The sequence below is a fragment of the Amphibalanus amphitrite genome, unplaced genomic scaffold, assembly GCF_019059575.1.
Source record: "Amphibalanus amphitrite isolate SeventyFive unplaced genomic scaffold, NRLGWU_Aamphi_draft 000584F_arrow, whole genome shotgun sequence".
Classification (NCBI taxonomy): Eukaryota; Metazoa; Arthropoda; class Thecostraca; order Balanomorpha; family Balanidae; genus Amphibalanus; species Amphibalanus amphitrite.
In genome coordinates this window covers 92,910-119,876 of record NW_024882078.1, presented here as the reverse complement: position 1 = coordinate 119,876, position 26,967 = coordinate 92,910, and the positions used below count along the sequence as shown (strand labels likewise).

The 26,967-nt window shown below is 49.9% G+C and overlaps 2 protein-coding genes and 1 non-coding gene across 3 annotated transcripts in view; 1 reads left to right on the top strand and 2 right to left on the bottom strand.

Moving 5' to 3' along the window:
- Positions 1 to 5,997: 5,997 nt before the first annotated feature.
- Positions 5,998 to 12,776, bottom strand: LOC122394315 (endochitinase-like). The gene is made up of 11 exons (XM_043391102.1): positions 11,138 to 12,776; positions 10,680 to 10,788; positions 10,185 to 10,375; positions 9,604 to 9,772; positions 9,200 to 9,306; positions 8,566 to 8,808; positions 8,097 to 8,291; positions 7,683 to 7,752; positions 7,273 to 7,490; positions 6,729 to 6,980; positions 5,998 to 6,479 (listed from the first exon to the last, which is right to left on the bottom strand). The coding sequence occupies exons 2-11, from the start codon at positions 10,768 to 10,770 to the stop codon at positions 6,228 to 6,230; spliced, it is 1,788 nt and encodes a 595-aa protein (XP_043247037.1). The 5' UTR covers positions 10,771 to 10,788; positions 11,138 to 12,776; the 3' UTR covers positions 5,998 to 6,227.
- The window catches only part of LOC122394305 (dynein axonemal heavy chain 5-like), an 87,912-nt gene continuing 72,456 nt past the window's right edge, over positions 11,512 to 26,967 (bottom strand). The window contains exons 59-74 of the mRNA XM_043391081.1: positions 24,392 to 24,509; positions 23,992 to 24,127; positions 23,553 to 23,743; positions 23,006 to 23,127; positions 22,549 to 22,717; positions 22,103 to 22,255; positions 21,003 to 21,130; positions 19,653 to 19,751; positions 18,443 to 18,715; positions 17,174 to 17,436; positions 16,117 to 16,273; positions 15,782 to 15,862; positions 14,621 to 14,752; positions 13,981 to 14,133; positions 13,603 to 13,785; positions 11,512 to 13,118 (exon numbers count right to left, since the gene is read on the bottom strand). Coding sequence (XP_043247016.1) covers positions 12,915 to 13,118; positions 13,603 to 13,785; positions 13,981 to 14,133; positions 14,621 to 14,752; positions 15,782 to 15,862; positions 16,117 to 16,273; positions 17,174 to 17,436; positions 18,443 to 18,715; positions 19,653 to 19,751; positions 21,003 to 21,130; positions 22,103 to 22,255; positions 22,549 to 22,717; positions 23,006 to 23,127; positions 23,553 to 23,743; positions 23,992 to 24,127; positions 24,392 to 24,509 — 2,562 coding nt within the window. The 3' untranslated portion in view covers positions 11,512 to 12,914. The remainder of the gene's footprint in view (positions 13,119 to 13,602; positions 13,786 to 13,980; positions 14,134 to 14,620; positions 14,753 to 15,781; positions 15,863 to 16,116; positions 16,274 to 17,173; positions 17,437 to 18,442; positions 18,716 to 19,652; positions 19,752 to 21,002; positions 21,131 to 22,102; positions 22,256 to 22,548; positions 22,718 to 23,005; positions 23,128 to 23,552; positions 23,744 to 23,991; positions 24,128 to 24,391; positions 24,510 to 26,967) is intronic.
- On the top strand, positions 20,215 to 20,303 carry Trnai-uau. The gene is given in 2 exon segments: positions 20,215 to 20,252; positions 20,268 to 20,303. It is a non-coding gene; the product is annotated as a tRNA-Ile (tRNA).

Below are 26,967 nucleotides of genomic sequence, written 5' to 3'. Positions count from 1 at the left end.
GCAACCAACGGACAAGAAAATAACACCAAACAGGAGACTGCAACAACGAACATGAAGATAACACTACAATGGAGACTGCAACCAACGGACGTGAGAATAACACTACAATGGAGACTGCAACCGGCGGACACGAGAATAACAGCACATCTGAGACTGCAACCAACAGACATGACAATACCACATTGGAAACTGCAAACAAAAGATATGAGAATAACACCACATCGGAGACTGCAACTGACGGACACGAGAATAACAGCACATCGGAGACTACAATCACCACCAAGAAACTACCACCGGTCGGGCAGTCCGGCCGACCCGGCCCGGCTATTCAAACCGTCCGTAGCCGACCATTTCTGGTGAGTAATGCTGTCCATTTTCCGGGCCAGCCGGGCGGCATTCACGTGATGTCCATTTGCCTTGAACCTCTACCCGAAACTCGGCGAAACAGCTTGATAAACCGGCCAGATCGGTCACTGCCGCCACCCCGGGCCACAGGCGGTAAATGGCTGCCCGTCCCGGGCTCACAGACGCATGGGCGTAGGAACGGCTGGAACATTGTGGGTGCATGGGTGCAGAAATCCAGCCATGGCCGGTGAAGCGGGGGGGGGGGGGGGGTAGGGAGCGACACCCGTTACGAGCTTTGAGGGGGGTGTATACTGAGGTGGCAAAATGTGGACCCGAGGACCCGGTCCAAAGAACCAGTCTGGACCCATGTCCCATATGGGTCCAGACCGGTTCCTGGAAATTTGCTGACGGGCCAACCGGGTCCTACCATAAACTATACATCTTGCACACTACACATTATTGCAAAATATGAAGTGAATGAAGTGAATGTTTCTTTGCACACAGTAGCTCATGAGTATTCCCAGTGGGAAATAGGCTGTTTTACATGATGCAACTAATGATTCCTACAAGTAGTTTGTATTAATTGGCTTTTGGCGAACGGGTCCAACTGGTTCCGGTTCCAACTAAGACCGGGTCCGATTGGTTCCAGAAATGTCCAGCCGGGTCTGGTTCGAGTCTAGTTCTCAAAATTTTCATCTTTTGCCACCTCTAGTATACACCATGTCGAAAAGGTACCGACCGATAAGTGCATTTGGAAGCATTAATTCCCTCGCATGAGTAGGGGGTTCGGATGAGCCCCCCCCCCCATGGTTTTTCGTAAATAACTCGCGCAAAGAGCGGCCGATAACGACGAAACTTTAAGCACCCTCGAGTTGATCAGTTTTACACCTACTCTGAAAATTTCATGACCCTGACCCAAAAGACCTTTGACCTGTGACCTGATTCTCGAGACCATGTTCGGCCGGAATCGTGATTTGGCGTATGTCAGCTCACATTATCCGCGCGTTTCCATGGTCTTTTTGTGATTATAGACGTCCAAACATGTGAAATGATGTTCGTCCCATGCATCACGGTGGATGTGAAGGTCACCTGAAGGTCAGGTCAGGTCATTGACCTTTGATGACCTCGGTTCACTTTTTCGAGTATTACATGTTTCTAGGGTAGTTTTTCGGGCTGATTTCGAATTTAGCATCCATTTGAACGTTTATGAAGTAGTTTTAGTGCCTTCGTAACATGCTACGACGCCGCCAGTGGTAGTTGACACCTACTATGGATAGCCGGTAGGACGCCTAATGGTTGACCTGACCTGACCTGACCCGATCTGGCCTAATTGCATGAATAAATCATCTGTTATCAAAACTAACATGATATTCGTGATCAGCACCCCGGAAAACCCGCTAACAGCTTCACTTTACGCAGTTCTAGCAGGTCCCGATTTTCCCGACTTTTGGAACATTGACCTGACCTGGAAGGTCAACCAATGACCTAGGACCTTAAAATTGGTTATCATCGGCTTCCTCTTGTCACGGGAATAACCCTCGTTTTTCCGCGAAGCTCTAGCTCGATCAGGGGCCGAACGGCAGGGGGGTCCGACCGACCCCCCCCCCCTACACATTAGAAGCTGGAAAACGCCGCACACATGCGAGGGTTAATATTGTCAATATTGACTACCGCAAAAAGTAAAGCGGCCAACTTACCCATTTTCGAAGATATCGGGCTAAACATTTTGACAGTGGGTCATCGGCTCGGTATGTGTTCAATCACATGCTCCATTTCTTTTTTTCTTCAGCACAAATGTAAGTTTTGAAGACCATCACAAAAGCAAATGCATTTTGATTAATGACCTTACCCTCGTAGTTTGCAAAAGTTAAATCAAAACACTTGTTTATTAATAATTTCGAGCACAGCTCTTCATCAGAATACAAAGCTAAAAATGTCTCGTGACATTTTTAGCTTTGTATTCTGATGAAGAGCTGTGCTCGAAATTATTAATAAACAAGTGTTTTGATCTAACTTTTTTCAAACTACGAGGGTAAGGTCATTAATCAAAATGCTTTAACCCGGCCGGGCCCGGGGGGTAATCCCAACCACCGCAGCCCGGGGGGGGGGGGCGTTTTTCGCCCCCCTGTCTAACTCCGTAAATAAGGGAGCTACGGAAACGAAAGCGGTACCAAACGAAAGGTCCTTACGAGACGATTCTAAAGCACCTAAAATTTTTGACCTCAGGTCAATTTTCAAGGTCAGAGGTCAAGGTCAAAGGCAAAAACCGGCACATGTGTAGTGATCTCAAAGTAAGCCTTCTAGAGGACGGCAGGCTGCATCAAACCGGCAAAATTGGGTGTCAAACGAAAGAAGAGAATCTGAGGATTCCGAAAATGTGCTTAAAATTAAAGGTCAAGGTCAAGGTCACGCTTAAAATTGACCTCAAATTTGGCACTTTTTCGCACATCTTGCGTGCTAGCTTCCAAGATGTTTTGAAATGTTTTGAGGCTTATCAGTTCCCTATTTGTGGTTCATCTTACGATACAAGGCTGCTCAAAGGTCAAGGTCACAGAAGAGTATCCCTGCTAGAGGCTATTTCACTGATTCAAGCTAGTAATAATAAATAAGACAATTTTGCCATCTAGAAGCTCTAAATGAAGGCTTAGAGGAAAATAGATGCCAGATTCGTGATCAGCGGGTATAAATCCATCATAAATGACCTCTCATGTGTCAAGGTCAACCAGAGGTCATTCGAGGTCACATGAGGTCAACATAAAACTTGACCTTTTCCGAACAAAATATATATCATTCGACGCGGCTTGACAAGGCGAATGCGATGGTACCATTGCCGTAGCTCTAGGACCTTTTTTGTCGAAGTTATTTGCGAAAAACTAAAATCACATTTCGGGGTCGTTGACCTGACCTCTGACCTCAGGTCACCAAAACTATTTTTCTATTTTTCTCTAAGTCAAACGCTACACAACTGTGCTCGTAATTTGTCTTTATCTCTAAAACTCTATTTTTAGCAGCTATTTGAAGTTTGCGCCTGTGACGCCGAAGTTTGCCGTGCAGGGGTCTAGAAAAATGGAACTTGTGACGTCATCAATGGGGCTAGGTCCAAATTTTCTACTTCAGAAGATGTCAAATTGATGTGAGAAAAGGTACTGAAAGTTTCGCTTTCCTATCCCTAAGCGTTTGGGAGCTATCGCAAATATTCGCCAGGGGGGGGGCGAAAAACGCCCCCCCCCCGGGGCCCGCGAGGGTTAATATGATCCTCGCACAAGCACTGAGAAACTTAAAGAACAAAAGCAAATGCTTCGAAAGTTGGTTAGTGGGCAACATATCCTGAATTTGCCGTGCTGCATGGAAAGCAGTGTTGATGAGAAAAGGGGTTTTTGGTTCAGATTATTGTGGGTGCAGAATACATTGTCTGCACCCACTGGAGAAATATTGTGGGTGCAGCTGCACCCTTGCACCCATGGTTCCTACGCTTATGCACAGACGGGTCAACTGTGATTGATTATAATCTGTGACGCCAGAGGAAAGTCGTTAACAGAGCGACGGCTTGGATTTCTGGGGTTTAGGGCTTTAGATTGAGTTCCCATCTGATGTGCCGGGTGAATGCGCTGTGAAGTTATCCTGACTTCCTGTCGTCGACAATCGCGCATTGCGGCTAAAAAGTCCGGACCGTGTTTACCATATCGCTATAACGTCACTTCCGTGACATTTGTTCCGTGCGTTTGTTTGTTATTACGAGCGAGTGAGCGAGTGAGCGAGTTACGAGCGAGTGAGCAATCCACGGTAAACAGCAACAAGGGACAAATAAATGGCAAGCCACATTTGATGGCCTCTATGCAGTAAGCCACCGCATCGACCACCCTCTCATGGGCTACAGCACACCGAGCTTTCAGCTTCACAAATTGTGAGCACGTAACACACATCCCCGATGATCAATCTCCATTAGAAACGCGCGTGCACGCGGATAGCTCTCCATTAGCAACAGTCAGCGATTCGCAGCAAACGGTGCGTGTGAACACGACTGGTAGAGTCGCGGGTCGCCCCAATTTCCAGAGGTGGTCTGAAGTTTGACGCGGTAATGGTACGATTATGGTCTGTTCGTGTCGATAATGGAACACCCGAGCTGAAGGCGGCACGCGTGCCGCTTGTAACACGCAATCATGTGTCACTGACGTAGCTTCATTAGCCGCGCCTATGCCAAACTCCTGCCCCATTACAAGTTACAATCAGATACATTCATACAAATGATCTGTCACTCAAAAGTAGGTCTGTCAAATGTATTTCTATTAACTTTACACTTTAATTAAAACATCATATCTCTAAAAGATTTTCAACCTGCGCGAAACATTGCTGCACTTCTAATTTCTATGCGTAATGCTTCAACCTGCCTTGGGGAGTTCACACGGCAGCAGCAAGTTATCCATGAATGAATACAATGTGCATTGTGGAAGTGCACGCTGCCTCTTTCACAGGTAAACGACTGGCCGAACAATTTGAACTTACCTGGAAGATGTGCTAAGGCGATTTTCCGGTGCCGTTCAATGCCTCGTGATTCACAATAAATGAAATTAACTTCCCAATCACTTGAATTAATTATGATCAATCTTCTGTTATCAATCAAATCAATAACATAGGTCTTGATCGTCTTAAAACACCATTTCACTTCGCATCGATACCTCACCGAGTAGCGATGATTCAACAACCCCGTCCCACCCCGGCGCCACCGCCCTCAGCCGCAGCCGTCACGTCGCCGGAGAAAGCGCCGCAGGGCATGGTCACGTGACCCGCGAACGGCCTCCGGCGATGGCCGAGCGGCTGCTGGCAGCGGGCCAACTATTGGGGTCGTGGCCGACGCCCCACAGACGAGGAAAACGGCCGTGTAATGTGAGCAGCGGCGGGTAATGTTTCACGACAGCCACAGTTTGACAGGGGGATACGAATCAGACTGAAGCGGACGGCAAATGGGTAGTTAGTTAGTTATTGAATTCATCTGTCCCGAATGTATCCAAGCTTTGCTTCGCGCATGTGTACTCCAAATTCAGCTGCCAGTAATCCAATGCATGGCACTTTCCAGGAAGCCACCCACTCGTAGCATTGGCCTCTTACTTACTAGCAGTTACCGCAGCGTTACAAAACCATTCAAGGTCTAATCGATACCTGAATGGGAAATGATCTCAGCTATGTTTCAATCGCTCCACCACTTCCTACTGCAGTGTGGCGCCTGTGGTCACGGCTGATAGCCTATGTCTGTCCGTCACGTGAGTGAATCAATGACTGACTCACCTATGATACGGAACTGAGTGCCTGGAAGGAAGTGACTCCGAACCGATCCAGCTGCACTGGGTGAGTTCGTGCATGCCAAGTAGTCGCTGTGGGTGTGGGCCACGGCTTTGTAATGATTATAAGAATGATGAGTCTTGTGGTTTTCGGTTCTGATTCCGTTTTTAGACTGACCGTCGCGTCGACTCGTTTATCGTATTTCACGCCGGAGTAGCGCCTCAAATTCCTGTGTACGAATTTATGTTCCTTTGTTGTTGGAGCCAGCGTGTTTTCACGCTATCGCTGCTGCAGTCGAAAGGAAATAACGATTGTAACCACACGGATGCATACTACGGGCGCTGTTTAGGTGAAAGGGTAGGTACTACGCCGAGCTCTTTTCAACCACTATTTATTAGCCACCTCGACAGCTTTTGTCGTACCTTCCGTATAATTTTTATCGCAGCTATCATTCGTAGCCTCCATACCATTCGAACACTACGGCACAACGAGTCGAAACGTCACAAACCCACTGGCAATTTGCACTTGGCACGATCGTTTAACGCATCACAATAACAGCACCGAAAATAGCCGCACCCTGGCCGCAGAGACACTAAATACCACAACTACGCGTGACTGGGCACCACCTCCTGAGCGGGGGGAGCGGGCTTCTGCGGGACCTTATTGGTCTGAACAGCGGGAGCCGCCTTCGGGGCGGGCTTACTGGGCTTGGCAGCGGCGTCCGAGCCGGCAGCAGCAGACGCGGCCTTTTTCGGAACGGGCTTGGCCTCAGCAGCGGCAGCAGCGGCCTTCTTGATCGAGTTCTTAGCCAGGGGCATCGGGAGCGGCTTGGCGGCGATTTTCGAGCCAGTGGGCGCCTGAAATCATACGGCAGGTCTGAGTGAAGGAGCGGCTCACAAGAAAAATAGTCTCATGTATCCACAAGTCAGGTTAGATAGCTAGTCTTTACGGAGCCTCTTTTCTGTTCCAGAATCGCGTGCTTATTGTAAAAATACTGGGAGTGAATGACTAAAATTCGCTAACTAGCATGGCGAATCCCTCATGAAGGTGAAGACTGAGTTTGACGCTCTAGTCTAAAGCCGATTCATCTCCACATTCCTCCTGACCTTGTTATCCCCGGCGACTGCGGCGGCTGACGGCATGGTGCAGTTGGCGGGCGGCGCCGTGCCCGGCCATGTGCAGCTGCTGTGCGTCTCGTCCCAGATCAGGCCGGTCGGACACGTTTCCAGGTGGGCCTCGCCGTTGAAGCACCAGTAGTACTGGTCACAGCGCGGGGCCGGCAGGTACTCCCAGCCGCCCGAACAGTCGGCGTCCGGAGGCGGCGTCGGCTGCGTCGGCGCCGGCGGGTACCACGTTTGCTGACGACGGGAGGGGTAGGGAGGTCAGACGGGAGTCGAGGAATATAGAACGGAACAGCGGTAAGCCAACTGCCCTTGCGGTAAGCCATCCGCCGGCAGGCAGTCGTTGGGCTACGGAGGCAGAGGGGTGCAGACAAGGGGCGCGCTGTGTCTTAGTGGTGGGCGGCACGGTGGGAGCGGGGGAAGAGGGGGCGGGGAGAGCAGAGCAGAGACGGAGCGAGCTTTACCTTGGTGGTGGGCGGTAGGGTGGGAGCGGGGGAGGGGGAGGGGGCAGACACGGAGCGAGCTTTACCTTGGTGGTGGGCGGCAGGGTGGGTGACGGCGGCACCACGTAGTCCTTCAGCTCCTCGTAAATGAGCCGCAGCATGGGATTGGCGCCGCGGCCGCACAGGTTGCGGAAGTCGTCCATGTCGGTGGCCCATACCATCCCGCCGCCAAAGCCGTTCGCCTTGATAAAGTCCGTCTTGAACTTGAGGCTGTCCGGGTCCTCGTACCCGACCCACTGGTCATCTGAAGCAGAAGATGGAGGGAGTGATCAGCGCTTCAAGGTATGGGCATTTATTATGCATGGGAGCATGCTAATGAAACGATGCTTTTTGTGACGGATGTGATATTTGTATATCTAAACTGACATTTTATCACGATTTGAAAAGTGGTGATCGTTCATGGGAAATCAGAGGTTTCCATTTTCCAGCTAGTTACCTTTGTAGGCGAACGGACATTTGCCGATGTCGTCATAATCCTGGTTCCAGCTGTCCAGTGTGGAGCAAATCTGGCAGATGGAGCGGACGTGGTGATATTATGCATGTTCTCACGCCATTTATATGGCATTATTTTGACAAATGGTGGGATGGAGTGACTTGAACTTCCTTTTGAAGTCGCTCCCCTTACTTATTATATCCTTCGTCCATTATTGATTCGGAACCCATAAATCATTTAGTCTGCACGCATTCCCACACAGACCCCTTTCCCCATATTCATAATTCACAGCGCTACTAACCACAGCCCACATTCTCCCACGGCTATCCTGTAGGCACCCGGCCACCATCACCCTAGGTACCCGCTCCCCCTCCCCTCCCCCGGTCAGAACACCCCCTGGATATCCTCACAACATACCTCGTAGTAGGCCAGCGAGCCGGTGGCGTTAGTGTAGGGTCCGGGGTTGCCGCCGCCGACCCATTTCTTCACCCAGGCGCCCAGGTCGTGATTGTTGGGGTCGCTGAGCGTGTAGGTGCGCCCGTAGGTGGCCAGGCCGACCAGGAGTTTACTCTGGGGGCAGCCGTGGCGCACCCACACCTGCATCGAGTCCTCCTGGCGACGGAGAGGGAGGGAGGGGTCAGCTCTAAAACGTAGGATGTGGGGAAGGGGAGGTAGCTGTGCCAGGTCACACTTTCCGGCGATCGTGAAAAGTACAGAAAATACATCAGTAAGAACAAACTTGCGCCTAGCTGGGAGTGACAGACGGAAAGGCACACATGCAGCAGAATAGTGTCGATGTTCATTGTTCCTTTCCGTAATACCCAGAGTCTATAGCCCCATGGACGGACCCTCCTATCCCTTTTCCTCTTTCCCTGCGCCCACTCACAATATTGAGTTTCTCGTAGGCGTACTGATCCAGTCCGGGCCTCATATGGAGCGGGGTGTGCACGTCCGCGTAGCCGACCCAGTTGCCGCGCAGGTCGTACGTCATGGTGTGTACGGCGGTAACGACCGAGCACAGGGCCGGCACGTCGTACCCGTCCCCGATCCGGAACTCGGGCACACCGACGGCCATCGTCAGCTCCCAGGACGGGTCCTCGGCGTCGAACGCGGCGCGCGCCTCCTGCATCTGAGGGGGGGGGGGGGGAGGGGATGGTCGACGAGCCTCGATGGGAGGTGCCAGGTGTCAAGGCCTGCAGATGGGGCGATTTATTCAGGTCTGAGTAAAAAACGTGAGTGACCCCAGCCCCGCGTATGCAAAGCAAGCTTATTAATACGATTGAAGAGATGGGGCTGCATTAGGTGTACCATAACCAGTTATTTTTTTATTGCTCGACTATCCGATTGGTGTTTCGCATGAACTATTCGCGGCAGTTCAAACAGTGCCGGAACAGAACTCTGAAATAGCATGCAACATTTGCATCCGAGACGTACACAGCCTTATTTCGTGTGCCACCATTATTCAATTTCCTTCCATGTTCAAAGCATATGGGAACTTGGTGAAGCGAGTGGATACTCACAAAGGAGACGAAGTTGGCCTTGTCCGAGAACGATCCGCCGCGGTCCGAGGCGCCCGGGTACTCCCAGTCCACATCCAGGCCGTCAAAGTTGTACTCCTTGATGAACGCTGCCGATGAAAGGTGAACATGTCATGATGGCGCCGCCCAGGCATAATAATCAGAAATCTATGTTGTGTCTAGCATCCTATATTAGATACATTTATTGTACCGTAGCCACTTTATCATTTGACTCGTTATTTCATTCGGTTGATGTTTCGATGCGGGTGATGTTTAGGGAAACACAAGGCACGCCAAATCAATAACTGCATGATTTTGTAAACGGTAAAAACGGATGCAGAAACACAGCAAGGGACCTCAATAACCCATGTAAGATTACCGCCGTCACACCCGGCCTTTGTCCGTACCGACGACGCTGGCGATGAACGACTTGCGTCGGCTGGGGTCGGAGGTCATCTCGGAGTACTTTTTGCCGCCCTCTCCCCAGCCGCCCATGGCCACTGTGGTGACCAGGCCCGGGTAGCGCTGCTTCAGAGCCGTGAACCGGTGGAAGCCGCCGTCCGCGCCCTCGTCGTGCTGCGGGGAGATGGGAGGTCATTCTAGGTGGGGAGAGGACCTTCTTAGCGCACTCTGTAGCGCAGTTAAAATAATTGAAATGACGATGAGAGCGGATGAGCGGATGGTAACTGATTACGGATTCCAGAACATCGTGGGAAGCCAGAACCTACGGCAAAATTGCAGTATATCCCTGGACTCTGGTTTTCCTGTTATCTTCCTTTTTAGACTGACCACATCCCCTTTTACCTTACAGGGCTCCAAATGTTTAATGACGTCAGCAGCACGTATGTACATACCTACACCGTCCCATAAAACCCTGACCCTCGTCCGACTACCGAGCTCGAGCAGCAGCGGACATCCCCGGCATGGCGCTGTCTGATCGCCGAGCGGACCTCCCAGGTGACGTGCCCAGGCGCAGCTGACCACCCACCTCCGGGTCGAGGATCAGCACCCCCCAGGTGACGTTGCTGACGCCGATGAACGAGTAGATGAGGTGGGTGCACAGGTCGGCCGGGATGTCCTCTACGTCATAGCTGCCCAGCTCGGGCCGGCTGTACGCCCAGGCAGAGAAGTAGCACGTGCGCCGGCCGCGGCCCTCGTCCGCCGTGCGGATCGGCCACACTATACGCGGGAGCAGGCGTAGTTATTTGGATGGTTAAGGAATTTGAAGGGAAAGAAAGCAATGTTCTGAACTGTCAAATACAGATTTTCGACAGTTTTAGTATCGGCAATGGAACTTGGAACTGGAAGATACTAAGATTCCTAGTCGGCAAGTAGGCTAATATCATCACAAGTGTCTGAAAATAATCGACTATCAGATCTCGGTATGCATGTCATCTTCTTGTGCTTGCTGTGAATGTGCGGCACTATATTATAATAAAATAAAGTTACACAATATCCGAATAGGATGCCGTCGTGTGCGTACCTCCGAGCTCCTGCGGACTGCCTCGGGGCTGGGCGGCCAGGGCCGCGGCCACCCCCACCAGCAGCAGCAGCGCGCACCTCCACAGATACATGGTCAGGGTCGGGAGAGCCTGTGGTGGTGCAAATATACAGTGGTAAGTAGTGCTGACGTACGGAGTATATATGTATATGTCACCCTGTACCTCGAGCCATGCATGAAATCGCTTATCAATTTGGGTCGTAAATTAAGAATTTGAGCGCAAGGCTGATGGATTTCAACACACTCGGCGAATGATGAGTAAAAAGGGTTCATTCACGACACACAATGCTGCAAATAAAGCTGAAGGATATGCCAGAACTGAAGTCATTGCCTAAAGACTCGAATAATGAGCGACAACCAAACAACAGAAAACAAACAACACTTTACGTTTACCCTTTTCCTCTTGACACATTCGATCGCGTCCGTGACCTCTCCCTTACCTGTGCGTGACCGGCTCAGTTGACCGTATGAGGCCGCGCATCGTTATATAGACGGCGATACGGCAGCTCTCAGCCCGTATCAGCCGCGACCCGAGTGGTCAGATCTATCGAGATCCCCCGATAACGCAGTGACCCCGGCCGGTAGCAGAGCTGGTGGAGGGTCACTTAACCGTACCACAGCAGCGCTCTCGGCCACAAGTGGACGAAATCCACCCGGCGGCTGAAAGTCCACTGTTGTTGCACTCCGTACAAACGAACTGCAGCCTTTCTCGGGAGCTTTTGACAGTCGAGGGCACTGGCACTGGTGAGTGGTGACCCAGTGGCCAGTGACACTTGGTCTGGTTCACGGCCTTACATAGTCAATACACAAATCCTACCCAGAAGCTGGCTCCAACGAGCCCAATATATTCGGCCTGTTCTGTTCAAGCGAAGGCATTTGGGGACGGAATAAGCGAGCGATATGCGTATGTTCCGCAGTCCGCTAACCACGTCGGCAAGTCAGCATCATCGGTAACTTGAGGACAGGTCAAATGGCACGTGCCAGGTTGGAATGTCTCCATGTTGTTCATACACCGTACACAATGACAAACGTAAGCCCTATTGTCTTTGTTACGGTACAATAGGAAGAAAAAATAAATAAAAACAACCGCGAGAACGAGCCAGAGACACACTGCAGCCGAACAATACGACATTGCAAATGTTACGTCAACTAGGTGACAACATAAGACCACACGCAATACACAACACGTAAAGCGCGTGACATAAGCTCACAGTGACTAGGAAATTACCAACATTACTCTAAAATCACTCCTCACTGAAACATAATATCAAAGCATGTGTGATGTAGATTGTACATACACTGAAAAACAATACCACAGCATAGGACGTATGTGATGTAGATACGTAGCACGGTAGCAATGCGTAAAACATCGCGAATACAAGGACTTGCATACTTAGTGATCCCTACATGCGGTACATGTGAGTATTTGCTTTATGTGCACATGTAATTTGCAGGAAATAATCGCTCGGAACGTCATTTCCATACTTCAGTTGACAAATTGTTATTTTACGTAATTCTACAGATCACAAATATGGTATATTACGGTTAAAATAAATTACAATAAAACCGTCTGCCTACTTCTATATCGATTACCTCTTATTATATGGATTTAACACGTGTCGAGGATCACAAACACACACGCCCACCGTTCACGTGACAGCAGCTATCGGCTATCGGCGCAGCTCGAGGAAGCGTCAGCTGATAGGGACCACGGAACAGCTCCCTCAAATCCCTCTGGACATCCGGATCAGTTTCACGAACATCCTTGGACGGAGAACACTCCAGAAACTACTCGAACGAGGCCCTGGTGCACCGATGATCCGAATATCGTACCGTGATCGTACCCAGCCACTGGGCCAACCCAAACCTTGAAGGGCGCGTTCCGAGAACTCCTTTAAAGCAAGTTCACAGATGTCTCGACGTTGCACACCGCCTAGAACGTTCTGGATTTATGTGGATCACGTACTGCTGAGAATTGACCTCTTGTGATAAATTAATAATATGCCCCGATAAGACATGCTACTGTTAACCAGATCAGATAACTTGACTGTTCCTTTACGTACACTACTTCAAAATACCACTACCGTCAACACCGCAGCTCCCACAGGACTAGTTCGACAAGCTCGAAGAGTCTGTCTATGCTTTACCGTACCCAACGCCTGTATCGCACTGCGACCCTAACATAGTTATTTTAAGTTCTCCCTCTCCTCTCCCGTTTTATTTGATGTCACAGAGTAGCGCCACGCCGCGCAGTGTCCAGTGTGTGGCGCTCAGCTCGGTCTCAAAGTCGATACTTCCGATATAGGTGCGGTCGGTTCGGCACGGTTTGCGGTAGACGGGACACTCGTACAGCCGCGGGTCCTTACCGCCCGTGGATGAGATGGCGTATATGTAAACGGTGGGCATCGGCTCGTAGAGCACCTGTGTGAAGGGGGGGGGGAGGGTAAAAATCTGTGAGACGGGGAGTGTTGTGTGTGTGTGGGGGGGGGGGGGGGCACCCGGCAGTAGTGAGTGGTGAGAATCACTTGACAAAAGAAACAACAGATAATATTCGCTGTGCTTGCTTGGTGAAACGGTAAATGTTGGCCCATTGTGGTGGTAGAACATTGCAAAATGATGTTTTGTTCAAAGACGCATTCTTCCATGAAATGCATTGAAGCTGAATCACCGGTACGGCTTTAAACTCACGCCACAGCCGAGTGCGGCTCAGACACGTGATATGACACTTGACGGCATAGCCAGGCTATCAAAACAAGTATGAAACCTGATACAGCACTCGCAAGTGCCGGCTCTAGCAGCTATCCAAACATAGCCGACGGTCTCTATCGTTCTACGAAATACCTTTTTAGACGCAAACCACGGGCAAGTGTACGAGAGCTCCACTAACTGCGGAACTTTGACCCACCTTTGGCTTAGACTCGACCAGTTTGCCAGTTTTGCGGTCGAATGCGGCTCCCTCCAGGAACAGGCCGTACACGTAGACACCCTCGGGCGGAGGCTCGTCGATCTCCTCGTAGGTGAAGCTGGTCACGGTGTTCTGCATCACCACGGAGTCGAGGGCCCAGCCGCGGTGGGCGCGCGTGATCTCCTGAGGTGGTCACATGGGGTTACAGGAGTCGGCTGCGAGCCAGGGGAGAAGGTCTGGGATACATTGAAACGCGAATGGATGGCAGGTAGAATGTGCAAGAAAGAAAGAAAGCTTGCTAGTTACCCGTTTGGAGGAGCATACCAATTGATGCATACTAGATAGATAGCATTCAAAGTTTCTCGTGGCAGAGCCCACCTGTCTCATGGCGGTGAGGAATCCCTGCGGGTTGAAGAAGCCCGTCATCCAGAAGGCCTTGGGCCGGCCGCTGAACAGCCACACCTTGAGCTGGCTGTCGCGCTCCAGCAGCTCGGTGAACCAGAAACCCAGCGTGCTCGAGTCCCAAGAGATCTGGGGCCGAGGAGGTTAATTCAAACACACACAAAGATACAAAGCTATTACGCAAATAAGCACACATGCAGACACAATATGCACTGCAGATACGGGAAGGCATATTCACTTCTAACACCTAGGCACACGAATCGGCTGCTAAGTCACGATTGTCAAGACGGAGTCGCCCTTGAAGATTCACGACAATCGCCATGGGAACTAAGCTGCTAAGACCATTCAGCTTAGAGTCCCCGCACAATAGATATTCCCACAGAGGCCGGAGGAGGCGCTTCAGTTCCCATGGACTCTCACATAAACCATTTTATAACACTGCAGATGCCGCATCTACTGCAGCCTGGCGCAGCACACCCAGAGGTCCCGCAGCTTTGCACGAGTCGCGTTATTTCCCATCCTGCCACTGAATTGACATGAGTAACAGCCGCCAGCACTACCCATCATACCCCAGCCTCACGATGGCGGGGGGGGGGGGGGGTCGCTGTTGTCTCACCTTGTGCCACTTGGAGGGTACGCGGGCGTCGTACATGGCGTCCAGCGCCTCTCGCAGCGACTGTGACATGATGATGGTGCCCTCGATGGCCAGCCGCAGGTCACACACCGTTTGGCGAACCGCGCTGATCACCTGTTGGTGACGGAAGGTTTTGGAGACTTTAGGGGCTCCGCCAGGAGGAGAGAGAGGATCTCCAGCTCCCGGTATCTCTCAGCGCTTTCGTCTATCTACCGTACTAAGGGGTCTGCATACATTTTACATCCGCTGTATTTGCTATTCCGTTTTCCACCCAAATACACGCACAACGGAAGATCAACGTAGCTAGATTAGTTACATAAATGTTACCACACCAAGAACAACGTCCGGAGCAGACAAAGACTAGCACTGACTTATCAGACCACATACCAAGATAGCTTATCGGTCTGCCATTTTCGAGTCGTGCGCATAGCGGGACAATGTTAGCATTGTTCCGATAAAATCCGCCCATTGGAGTTTCGTCGCGCGATACCAGTGGCAGCCAATGATAGCTTCCTCTGCGAGGGTGGAGCTCCACTTGTGTGGAGTGTTTACGACATATATCAGTCGGTAATGCAGAGGGGCATTGCCTCCTGTGCGGGCAGGGCAGATTAGATCAACTTTACGCCACGTGTGACTAAAAAGAGCGCTGTGGACTTTGGTCTGATAACAGCAATGTCATGTATTTACTCGTTATCATGCACTGTCATGTTCGAAAAAGGTTAGTTAACCGTCCGGCTCATGTTTTTATTCGTAGCGGGGCGGAAGAGAGATCAGTCATTGGCCGCGTAAACAAGTGATCAAGCACACGCAGGGCGTTACAACAAATCTATTTAACGTCTGGCTGAACCTTTGGAAATGATGAATAGCCTACGATATCTACGAAGAGTGATGCGTCGTTTGGATACAATTATACAACATACCTAGCCTGTTGGTTACAAAAAGAAAACATACTGCAAGGAGAAGAAAGTAGCTATGTGCCGTAGCCCATAGCCCAGAATACCCCAAACAAACAAGCCATCAATATATACGGCTTACTCTTGCGCAATCGTCTCAGCAAAGAACATTGTTTATACGAAGAAGACGAACACAGCAAACAGAATAGATTCCCACACCCACCCACATCGTGCTATCGGTCGCACTTACCTGCTGTATGCGGTCGATTTCCTGTCGAAGGAAAATCGTCATGGGCAGCAGGGCCCCGAGGGCCTGCAGCCGCTCCCGAACCTGGGAAAGTACGACAGATCATCGATTAACTATCCGCTCGGCAGTTCTCCGTGTGCAGCGAGACGGCGCAGAGCCATCCGTCCAGTGACGGAATGCAGTGTAAACAACAAAACGGAAATAGCACCAGAGAACATCAACAACTGCGAGGAATATCACTGACATCATGTCAATGATCAGTTTCCCTCAGATATGCCACAGCTCCACACTCTCAACACCCTGCCCTTCAGTTACCCCTTCCATAGGTCCAGCCTCACCTCAAAGCCGACGTAGTCCGACGGCAGCTTGGCCAGCATGTCCTGGCAGAGCCGGTTGACGACCGCCTCTCTGGTCTCGCCGCCCATGCTGCTGCCTTCCTTGGGCTGAATGCTCAGGATCGTGTCCAGGATTCCCTTGGCCGTGTTAATCTGGTACCTGTGTGAATGGGGCAAAGCACAGATTGGATAAATTAACGGGACGTGATGAGATTTGAACGTAAACAATCTTAGTAAGGTAAGCGGCAAATTGACTAAAAACGCATGTTCGACATCATCCACAAATTCAACGCCGTCTTGTTCAAATAGTCACCAAACTTTAAAACAGAGCGGCGACGATAAGTTTACACGTGGAGGTGATACGATGCACACTGCACAGAAACACATCATGCATGAACGGTGCACATGAGTGCCCATGGTGGTGCAGCAAGCTGCCAAGAAAACGAACGCAGCATACAAACGAAATATTTACCATGCAGGGAGAGATAAAATTCAACATGGTTTCGTCGGCCGCCATTCAGCCGGACCAGAATTGTTTTGTCAATAGCTGTTCCAAGTGTTCAAAAGTCATTGTTCACAACTCGGGCTCTCTCCGGTTTCTTCTTTATCGGTACACGACTGTCGACATAAGAGTATTCTACACGCGCCGTAGGACAACTCCTTAGTTTCCGTCCAGCTGTGCGATATTCAACTCTGCTGTGCAGCGGAGTGATTGTGCTTTATGATATCGCATTTTCTCATCCGCGTTGTGCAGCAAAGCTGTCTCACCCTGAACGCTGCACTATTATGCTGTGCCGTGCTTCCTCACAGAACTGCAGTTAATACACTAAGTGCTACCAAAGCCCCAAGTCGTGCGCTTTTTTGTGTGCAAGTGAATCCAACGTGTTCGTGCACCGACTGAACGCTCCATTCCATGAGCCCGCTCAGTGCGCTCTCTTAGAAGCAGCTCCGACGTGTTCCGTGCAATAGCAGGGTGCCCCATTCTGTGCGGTCTCTCCGTGCGGTGCAGAAACAGCTCCGACCCCTCCGGGCTCCGTGCATCCCTCTCTCAGTTACTGACGTAATATCAGCATTGGCGTGCAGCCCAAACAGCTGCGGCGTGTCGGCATCCGGCAGCCCGGCGATGTACTCGAGGTACTGCGACAGACTGCGGCCCGGCGGTACCCGGTACTCCTCGTAGAAGGCAAAGTTGGGCCGCACCAGCCGCTCCGAGAACCAGACGTGGGTGAACGTCACCAGCAGACGCTTGTCGAAGTCGTCGGTGACCCGACCGCCGTACTGGACTTCGCCCAGCATGTAGCAAATGGTGGGCCACGACACACCCTGAAGGGAGAACAGTACATGGCTGCCGCTGGTATACAGTAGTTATAGAGAATAGAGATAGACAGAGTAGTAGATAGACAAGGAGTAAAGATGATAGTAGTAGATGATAGACTTTGATAAAACCTGGGGGGGGGGGGGATGTTCACATTGTTTAGGCTGCAGCTGGTGACTACTGACCACACGCTTAGCAAGCTCACGTAGAGCTTGAGAGAAGGTCACCTTCACAACTGCAATGCACGAGCTGTGAGCGTCTGCCAATCATAGGCCAAGGCCGAACGTCTCATCCGGCAGGGAAAATGTGCTGTGATTCCAGGAGCCACCAGGATGTTACCGTCTACGTAAGATGACCAATAGGCCGGGAGGAAAGACAGCAGCCAGTTATGTTGATGGGTCGGGATCAGGATGTAACATCATGTCATCTGTGCCTAAAAAACAAGATGGTAGCATAAAAATCAAACTGGACACTTCTGTACAAACCTACAGGCAATGGCGACCAATAGGTCGATTGGCCAAGGCATAATTTGGCGCAGGAACCGACTACAACCGGCTTAAGTATGACCCAAGTTGAATGGAATTTGTTTTCATGCATCCTGTTTGGTAGAATTTGTCTGTTACATCTCCCCGGACGGGACAATACCAACCAGTATTAACTATTATGGTGATGTGGACCATTTCCACTCAATGCCATAGGGACAAGCCCATCACATTTTGTCATGTAAAGCTCCACGGAAATACTTTGCAGCATGGTTCTACTTTCCCATGTAAGCAGCTATACATACGTAAATTCAACTGAAAGTGACATCTTGTCACAATCGTCATTAAATAACGAGGTCTGGATGAGTCAGACCTTCACAAATGACCGCGACAATGCCAGCCTTCTGGAGACAAGAGCCCAGCCGGGGCGTCCTAATCTACCTCTCCGCCACCCTCTCACCTTCCTGGGGTCCACGTCTCCCCGCCACCCTCTCACCTTCCTGGGGTCCACGTCTCCCCGCCACCCTCTCACCTTTCTGGGGTCCACATCATCCAGGTGGTTCTGCAGGAACTGGATGCAGGCCGTCAGGTCGGCCTGGTTGAACTCGTACGGCACGTTCCAGCCGAGCGGGCCGAACTTGCGCCGCTCCTGCAGCACCGTATGGAGGAAGCAGACGCCGTACAGCAGACCCGACCACTGCGGCGCCGCCGTGTACTCCAGCAGGTCCTGCGACATGTCGGCGAACGTGCGCCGCAGGCTGGCGCGCACGCCCTGCGGCGGCTCGTTGGTGAACTTGATCGACATCTGCGGCGGAGACGAGGGGGCGGCGGGGGGAGGGTTGAAATCGGATCTTTAAGCCGATACCAGTGCAAGCCACTGTTTAGAGAGTTCGGTCGCGGGTATAACTATTAACTAGCGTAACGTTCTGCACAATCGTGTTTGTAGCTAACGTGAGGATTAAAGGACTACGTGAGACGAAAAGATGCCATAACTATAAGGTACCTCATATTGCAAAATTCTGATTAGCGCTCGCGTCGGCATTGGTCTCGTTATTACTTTGATGTAGAGACAGTGTTAGCTATTCCAAAAATCCGCCCCTTTTCGGAGACGTCACTAAAAATATTAAAACTCAATTACCCACACAATGTGATCACCAAAATACCATTGTACGGATATCCATCGATAAGCGATTTAGATCCGTACACAAAAACGCAGACACATATGACAAAACCCCCGATCGATCAGCGACGAAGAACTACGCCTATGATCTCTGGCGGCCATTTGAAGCCGCCACCGTCTGCCAAACTGTGTGCTCGCGTGAGTGAGCCGTTATCAGGCGTCTGTCGCACGCAGCGAACGCACGCACACGATACACGTGTCCCGGCGGGATGGGGTGGGGTGACACAACACGCGACTGTCCCCGACTGGTAGCTGACTAGGGAGGGAACAGTGAGGGGGCTGGGGGCAAACACGCACATCAGGAGTTGACAAAAGCCAACGCCCGGCGCGGCGTGTCCCGGTGAGATTATCTCTCCCGTCGCCTGTGTACCAATAAGAATAAGTCGTAAGACATGTAAGCATAAGTCGTAAGACATGTAGTGGACTGATGCGAGTGTGAGTGATGGGGTTGAGACTGACCTGTGTTGGACTGAAGTGCTGACTGACCTGCAGGAGACTGATGGGGAAGTGAGCGTGGTACTCTGTGACCTGTCAGACTGATGTGACTGCTCTGTTGACTGACCTGTAGTAGACTGATGGGAAAGTGGGCGTGGTACTCTGTGGTGATCCAGAGCCGGAACTGGGCGTGCACCGGCTCCGTCTCCTGTACCAGCTCCATTACCTGTCCGACAGATAGTAGTAAGTAATCAGGGACAGAAAGTGACGCACATCACACGCCGGGGAGGTGAGGAAAACACCAGCGGCGTAGTCGCGATATAAGCCATAATTAACTTTGGACGTCTTATGATACTCGTACGTTGTATGTCTCATTATCATCAACTTCGAAAGCTGTGCACTCTGACACTAATTTTGATCTAAGTATCCGTCTAAACTCATAAGTGTTTAATATTAACTCAACTATTCGACGACTGCTAATGTCCAATATTTTTTTTTTACGGCGTAATGGTGATAGTGACGAACTTCGCTGCCAGTCGCCCGTTACGGTGGATCAACTTGTTCGCCAGCTTCGTCCATGCTCCAGCACAACAGCCGACCGCGTTTGAAATCCAGCCTATCGATTTACTCTGACCAGAGAACATCAAACAACAGGCCGGCGAGATGAGCCTTCGAAAGAGCATCGGCCGGCTCCAGTGGCGCAATCGGTTAGCGCACGGTACTTATACGGCAGTGCTGAGCTATGCCGGGGTTGCGAGTTCGAGCCTCGCCTGGAGCATGGGTTTTGAACAGCCGGTATGTGTGGCTGACGCATGCAACAAATAAACAAACCTACACTAAACAATGACCTGATGCCAAACGCTTACCGTCCAGTCGGCCCCATACCGACATTGCACGGTTGGCTGACGGCTGTCAGCCCCGTTCTTCACCCCTGTAATGCATTTCAATATTCTAGATGTCCACCCCCACCGGTGGCGTGATATGCTCGTGAGGATTCCACAATTTTCTGCCCATATATATATAGGCTCTATGTATAGTTGTCGATCTTCAAGTGCTAACATCGGCCGTGAGCCGCGATTTCCGCTCCTAGGTGGCAGCACCGTCTAGCGCCTGTGGATAGGCTGTGCCGCAAGGCACGGAGTGCGCTCTAAATGACAAAACGCTATCATCAATCGAGCGAGTAGCCTTGGCTGGACGGCGGGTGTGCTAGAACTTTTAGCTTGACTTGTTCAAGGATGAAATAAGGACGTCGCTGAGAGAAGCTGATATCAATGAAACCAAAAAGTCAGTAATTAATCGCATACCTGCATAGGAAACCCAACCAATACTTAATACAAATAAGAACAGCGCATAGACTCGGACACGGTTTCTGACACTGTCAAAACAATACACAGGCACATGATTTCAACATCACTAGTCACTACGTCATTTCATCCACATTACCATCGACGACCTCGATACCACCGGAGCCGGTTACCTCGTCACAGAAGTGCAGCGAGAGGTGGCAGTTCTGGAGCAGCACCCAGGCGCCCGTTTCCATGGAAACGCTGATCAGCTGACGCGCGTGTCCCTCTTGACCTTGACCCATCGAGATCGACTCGATACCTGTCCAGCGGGGCACGGGTTATCATACACTGAGCAATACACGGTCTTGGATTATGTATAATTACATGTAGGTACACAATACACAGAGTGCAGTAAGTATAGAAGGTCGGTGGTGAAACGACTGATAAATGCGCATGAAAGAGGTGCAAACTTCTGTGTATAAACTGCTAACGTACTGCAAATCATTTGGCGTGACTTGCGGTTTAATTTTACCCACATCATCATAATAATCGTACCCGCTACAAACACGTACTTTATTTAGTGATAAGTTGAAATTTCAATTTAAATTTAGTAGCCGAAAAACATGTCACAAAATGCCAGGCACATATACCAACAAAAATGATTGAGCCTAACGGTGAAATCTGGAAACACACAAAAACACATCGTTATACGACCAATGGACCAGCAGCCAACTGACATCAATATCGGGACACGCTAGAGGTATGTTGAGCAGCTAAGTGCAACTCAATGAGACGACTTGAAAAAATTGTCAAGAGCATAAATAGCGTGAGGTCTAAAGACCTGTCACCAGCGTCTTATACACTGAAGCTATAGAAACTATCTTTTTCAGGTAGCAGTGCACGACAGAATTAGTCTCACGAGCAGCTGTAGCCTGGCAACCCGGCCGACAAACAAGTCCATTTCTGACGACCCTCGGCGACACGGTTACTGATTGACGTCAGGTGCGTCTAATTGCAACGGAGCAGAACAGGGCCTAAGGAGGTCTTATGATGTATGATGTGTGGAGTGAGATGAGCATATAAGATAATCGTTACATTTCAACGTGGTTGCGCTTTACAATTGCGTAAAGAACTAAAAAAAAAAATCGTAAAAAAAACTGGCAAAACTCGTAGTTACAGATACACCACTGATAAAAACCGACATTAAATCTGCTATCGACTGCGCGCCACTGTACCACAGCTTCTGTACGGCAGGGAGAAGCACTGCCCCAAGATACATATAAAAACTGACCTACACCCTTGGCCTTGGCCAGGTTGAAGATCTGAGACGACGGGTCGGCGCCGACTGAGAGGAAGCAGATGAGAGGGGTGCGGGGGTCCGACTCTGCCCACGTGGCGTCCAGGTCCAGTACCACCTCCTGTGAGAAACGGCTGCCCAGAGAGGCTGCCGGCGCCGCGGGTTAAGTCAGGTCAGGTCAGGTCAGGGTAACACACGACCGAGGACGGCCGGTTTACCACGACGCTAGCAGACACGGTGGACGGTTTACCACTACGCCAGGTGCAGATAGTGCAGCCGTTCATTATGACTGAGTCAAGACTAGCCAGGTTTGTTAAAAAAAAATTATACCTTCAAATACAGCATTTCGCAGTAATCGAAGACGCACTGTCGAGTCCTACCCAGTTACAGACTACGCAACATAATTACCGTGCCCTCTTCCCGAGAGCGCACGTGCTCACCTGCGAAGTACGACTTGGCCTGTGATAGGGTGCGGTCCGGGCACCAGGAGCGGATCAGCAGCAGTTTCCGGAACGGATCCAGGCCCTCCGAGTACCCGCTGGGGATCCGCTCAGACTCGGGACGCTGCTTGTCGAACCAGGCGCGCCACTCCTTCTCGTTCTTCACCACCTGAAGGGCGGAGGGTGGAGGGTGGTTCAACACAGCACAGTGGACGGCAGTGGGTAAAGGGCGACCGACCCCGCCACAAGGCGGTAGCACAGAGGTGCAAAGACAATTGCATACCACCTCGCCTTCCTGATAATTAGAATCATCACACAACGCAAACATAATTTATTTATTTTTAGCAATCCAAGTATGTGCATTTTCAATTCAGGTACCAACACAAACAGGCGAGACAAGATACATAGGGACCCCTACCCCTACACGATAGCTCGACGGCCTTGACAGGTCACCGACCTGCTGCAGGAGGTCCTCAAACGGACTGAGTTTGGAGAGCTCCACCAGATTGAGCCAGGTGATGTCCAGAATCCAGCGGCACGGCTTGGGTTGTACGGTTTTCAGGTCGAGTGACGCCCCACCTGCATCACGCGCGGGAGATGAGCGCTAGGTGTAGCAGGCAAAGACGTGAGACGTAGATGACGCAGATGCTTCCCATCCAGAAAAATAACATCGTTTCCTATTACTTATTCCATCTTTCGATAAAGATCATTGTTCAGGCTTCAGCCTATGTATAACTACATAATTATCGATGTTTCGAGAATGACCACTGTATCAGCCGCCAACGCAGCAGCAAAGCTGCCAATTATCGTTACCATAATCACTCTCATCAAGCCTCGACCTGCCGTCTAGCTTTTAGTTGCCGCTCACATTTGCTGAATGTCATGACCTGAGGGATGGACTCAGCCACCTTTCGCATGCTGTTGTACAGCCTTTTGGTACCCGGAGGAGAGGCTGGCTCATTTTTCATGAAGGTCATGAACTGGGCGATTTGCTAGGACGTCACCTTTGATGAAGGTCATGAACTGGGCGTGGCTGATTTTGCCGGCCTGCATGTCCACTTTGATGGCTAGCAGCAGTGTGAAGAGCGTCTTGTGCTGCTTGTACAGACCGCGGGAGCCGTAGCGCCACAACTCGTGGGTCAGGTAGTCGATGATGTTCTGGATACGCTCAGTCGTGTTATCGCCCTTCTCCGCTCTGAAAAAGAATGAGGGAGACTTTGATGAGGTACGGAGGAAAGTTTTCATTTCTATGAAGCGTCGCAGCGATTTGGTGCAAAATAGAAGAAAGCCTTGCAGGCATTGCACTATGCCAGTCTAACTGTCTCAGTTTGGCACAAGAAAAACCACATGTTGAGGTTCATACTATTAAAGCGTTAGGACAATGCAGAAAATAGCGTTTTTAATTATGCTTTAAAGAGCTATTATGCTCTACAGCGAACTCACTTCTGCATGGACTGGTCGAAGAGTCCGAGGAACTGTTTGAGTGACGTCTGGTACATGACGTTCACCTCGCTCATGTCCGTGATGAGGAAGTAGAGGATCGATCCTCGGGCGGCCACCGGACGAAACTCGTCCCGAGCTGCGGACACAAACGGAGGGTCAACCAATCGGAGAGAACATCGGGCATCGAACAACATATGCTTGTGTAAGATCCCTATTTATTATCATGAAGATGAGATCGTTTAGATCACATCACTATCGTCTATCGATACGAAACATGACCTTAAAAGTATTAGTTATTCGACTGAAGAGATGCGACCCAGCAACCTGAACGAATGAAAACGAATGAAAACGAAAACGAATGAGGAATGAAAATAAGTATCTTGTTTATCGTTCCCCGCACCTTTGTTGATTTTCTTCTCCATCTCTGCTGCGATCTGCAGTTTTTCGTGAACCTCCTGTGCGGTGGTTTTGGTGTACTGCAGCACCTGAATCAGGTCCTCGTCGTCCACTAGAGATACCTGCCGGCGGATGTGGGGAGTTAGTCCGGAGCTCGACTACACCGCTGTATCAGGGCAGAGGGCGGGCGAGTTGACCTCTCCACAGCGCCCTCTGGCCACAACCCAGGCCGGAGAGTCGGTGCCGCCAGATGTCCCTACCGCAGGCCGGGGCTCGAGCTCGTTCCATTAGGACGTGCACACTGTGCACTTGCAGTGTGCACCGAAGGGACAGGCCACCCAGCCGGGTGACCATTTGAGGTTGTCCTCACCGCCCGGTCGGTTGCCTGGTTTGGGTGGTCGTGAGCCCAAAACGGGAAGGTGTTGTCGAATACGAGGATCCATTGGCCCTGAATGAATGAATGAATTCACCCTGGTGGCGCTGGGAGACACGGCTCTATCGGTATTGACACAATTCTACCCAGTGCCCTGAAATTGGGAGCTCCACCAGCATGTGCAATTAGGATCGACTAGCCATCGAACGGACGTCACGCGATCATTTCCACTATTGGAATCAGACAAGTACCGAGGCTCCAGCCCAAAGCGTGTCTGTGTTGACACCATGGCTGACTGAGCATCGATATTGCTAACGGCTCAGCCATCAAAATCACATCGACCAGCAGACGTCCGTGAAGTTAGCGTCGTATTCCGCGACGGATTCAGCGTCGAGTCCGAATTTCAACTAAACCCAACCTATCTGATGCAGTTTGGGACGCTGATTCCGAATATCGTATTCATTTCAAAATTCAAGGTCATCTTCAAGGTCAAATCACGAATTGAAATTGAGACCCCGATTTTTCCTACACCGATCGTGCGATCCGATTTCTGAAGGTCGCATTCGAAAGCTAGGGTCAGAATCTCGAATTCCCTAATATATACCTTATTAAAAATATTTGACCTTCAAGGTCAAATCACGGATTGAAATTTTGAGTCCCCCTATTTTTTCTACACCGATCGTCTGATCCAATTTCTGATGGCCGCATTCGATAGCTAGGGTCAGAATCTCGAGTTCCCTAATATATACCTTATTAAAAATATTTGACCTTAAAGGTCAAATCACGGATTGAAATTTTGAGTCCCCCTATTTTTTCTACACCGATCGTCCGATCCAATTTCTGATGGTCGCATTCGATAGTTAGGGTCAGAATCTCGAGTTCCCTAATATATACCTTATTAAAAATATTTGACCTTAAAGGTCAAATCACGGATTGAAATTTTGAGTCCCCCTATTTTTTCTACACCGATCGTCCAATCCAATTTCTGATGGTCGTATTCGATAGCGAGGGTCAGAATCTCGAGTTCCCTAATATATACCTTATTAAAAATATTTGACCTTAAAGGTCAAAAAACGGATTGAAATTTTGAGTCCCCCTATTTTTTCTACACCGATCGTCCAATCCAATTTCTGATGGTCGCATTCGATAGCTAGGGTAAGAATCTCGAGTTCCCTAATATATACCTTATTAAAAATATTTGACCTTAAAGGTCAAATCACGGATTGAAATTTTAAGTCCCCCTATTTTTTCTACACCGATCGTCCGATCCAATTTCTGATGGTCGCATTCGATAGCTAGGGTCAGAATCTCGAGTTCCATAATATATACCTTATTAAAAATATTTGACCTTAAAGGTCAAATCACGGATATTCGACCTTAAAGGTCACATCACGGATTGAAATTTTGAGTCCCCCGATTTTTTCTACACCGATCGTCCGATCCAATTTCTGAAGGTCGCATTCGAAAGCTAGGGTCAGAATCTCGAATTCCCTAATATATACCTTATTAAAAATATTTGACCTTCAAGGTCAAATCACGGATTGAAATTTTGAGTCCCCCTATTTTTTCTACACCGATCGTGTGATCCAATTTCTGATGGCTGCATTCGATAGCTAGGGTCAGAATCTCGAGTTCCCTAATATATACCTTATTAAAAATATTTGACCTTAAAGGTCAAATCACGGATTGAAATTTTGAGTCCCCCTATTTTTTCTACACCGATCGTCCGATCCAATTTCTGATGGTCGCATTCGATAGTTAGGGTCAGAATCTCGAGTTCCCTAATATATACCTTATTAAAAATATTTGACCTTAAAGGTCAAATCACGGATTGAAATTTTGAATCCCCCTATTTTTTCTACACCGATCGTCCAATCCAATTTCTGATGGTCGTATTCGATAGCGAGGGTCAGAATCTCGAGTTCCCTAATATATACCTTATTAAAAATATTTGACCTTAAAGGTCAAAAAACGGATTGAAATTTTGAGTCCCCCTATTTTTTCTACACCGATCGTCTAATCCAATTTCTGATGGTCGCATTCGATAGCTAGGGTAAGAATCTCGAGTTCCCTAATATATACCTTATTAAAAATATTTGACCTTAAAGGTCAAATCACGGATTGAAATTTTAAGTCCCCCTATTTTTTCTACACCGATCGTCCGATCCAATTTCTGATGGTCGCATTCGATAGCTAGGGTCAGAATC

Excerpts from the sequence above, each read along its gene's own strand:
- LOC122394315 (XM_043391102.1), bottom strand. The coding sequence starts at position 10,770 with ATGTATCTGTGGAGGTGCGCGCTGCTGCTGCTGGTGGGGGTGGCCGCG. Across the intron at positions 9,773-10,184 it reads TGCTGATCCTCGACCCGGAG|CACGACGAGGGCGCGGACGG; the intron begins GTGGGTGGTCAG and ends ATCTCCCCGCAG. Across the intron at positions 6,981-7,272 it reads CCCTGCCGCCCACCACCAAG|CAAACGTGGTACCCGCCGGC; the intron begins GTAAAGCTCGCT and ends TCCCGTCGTCAG.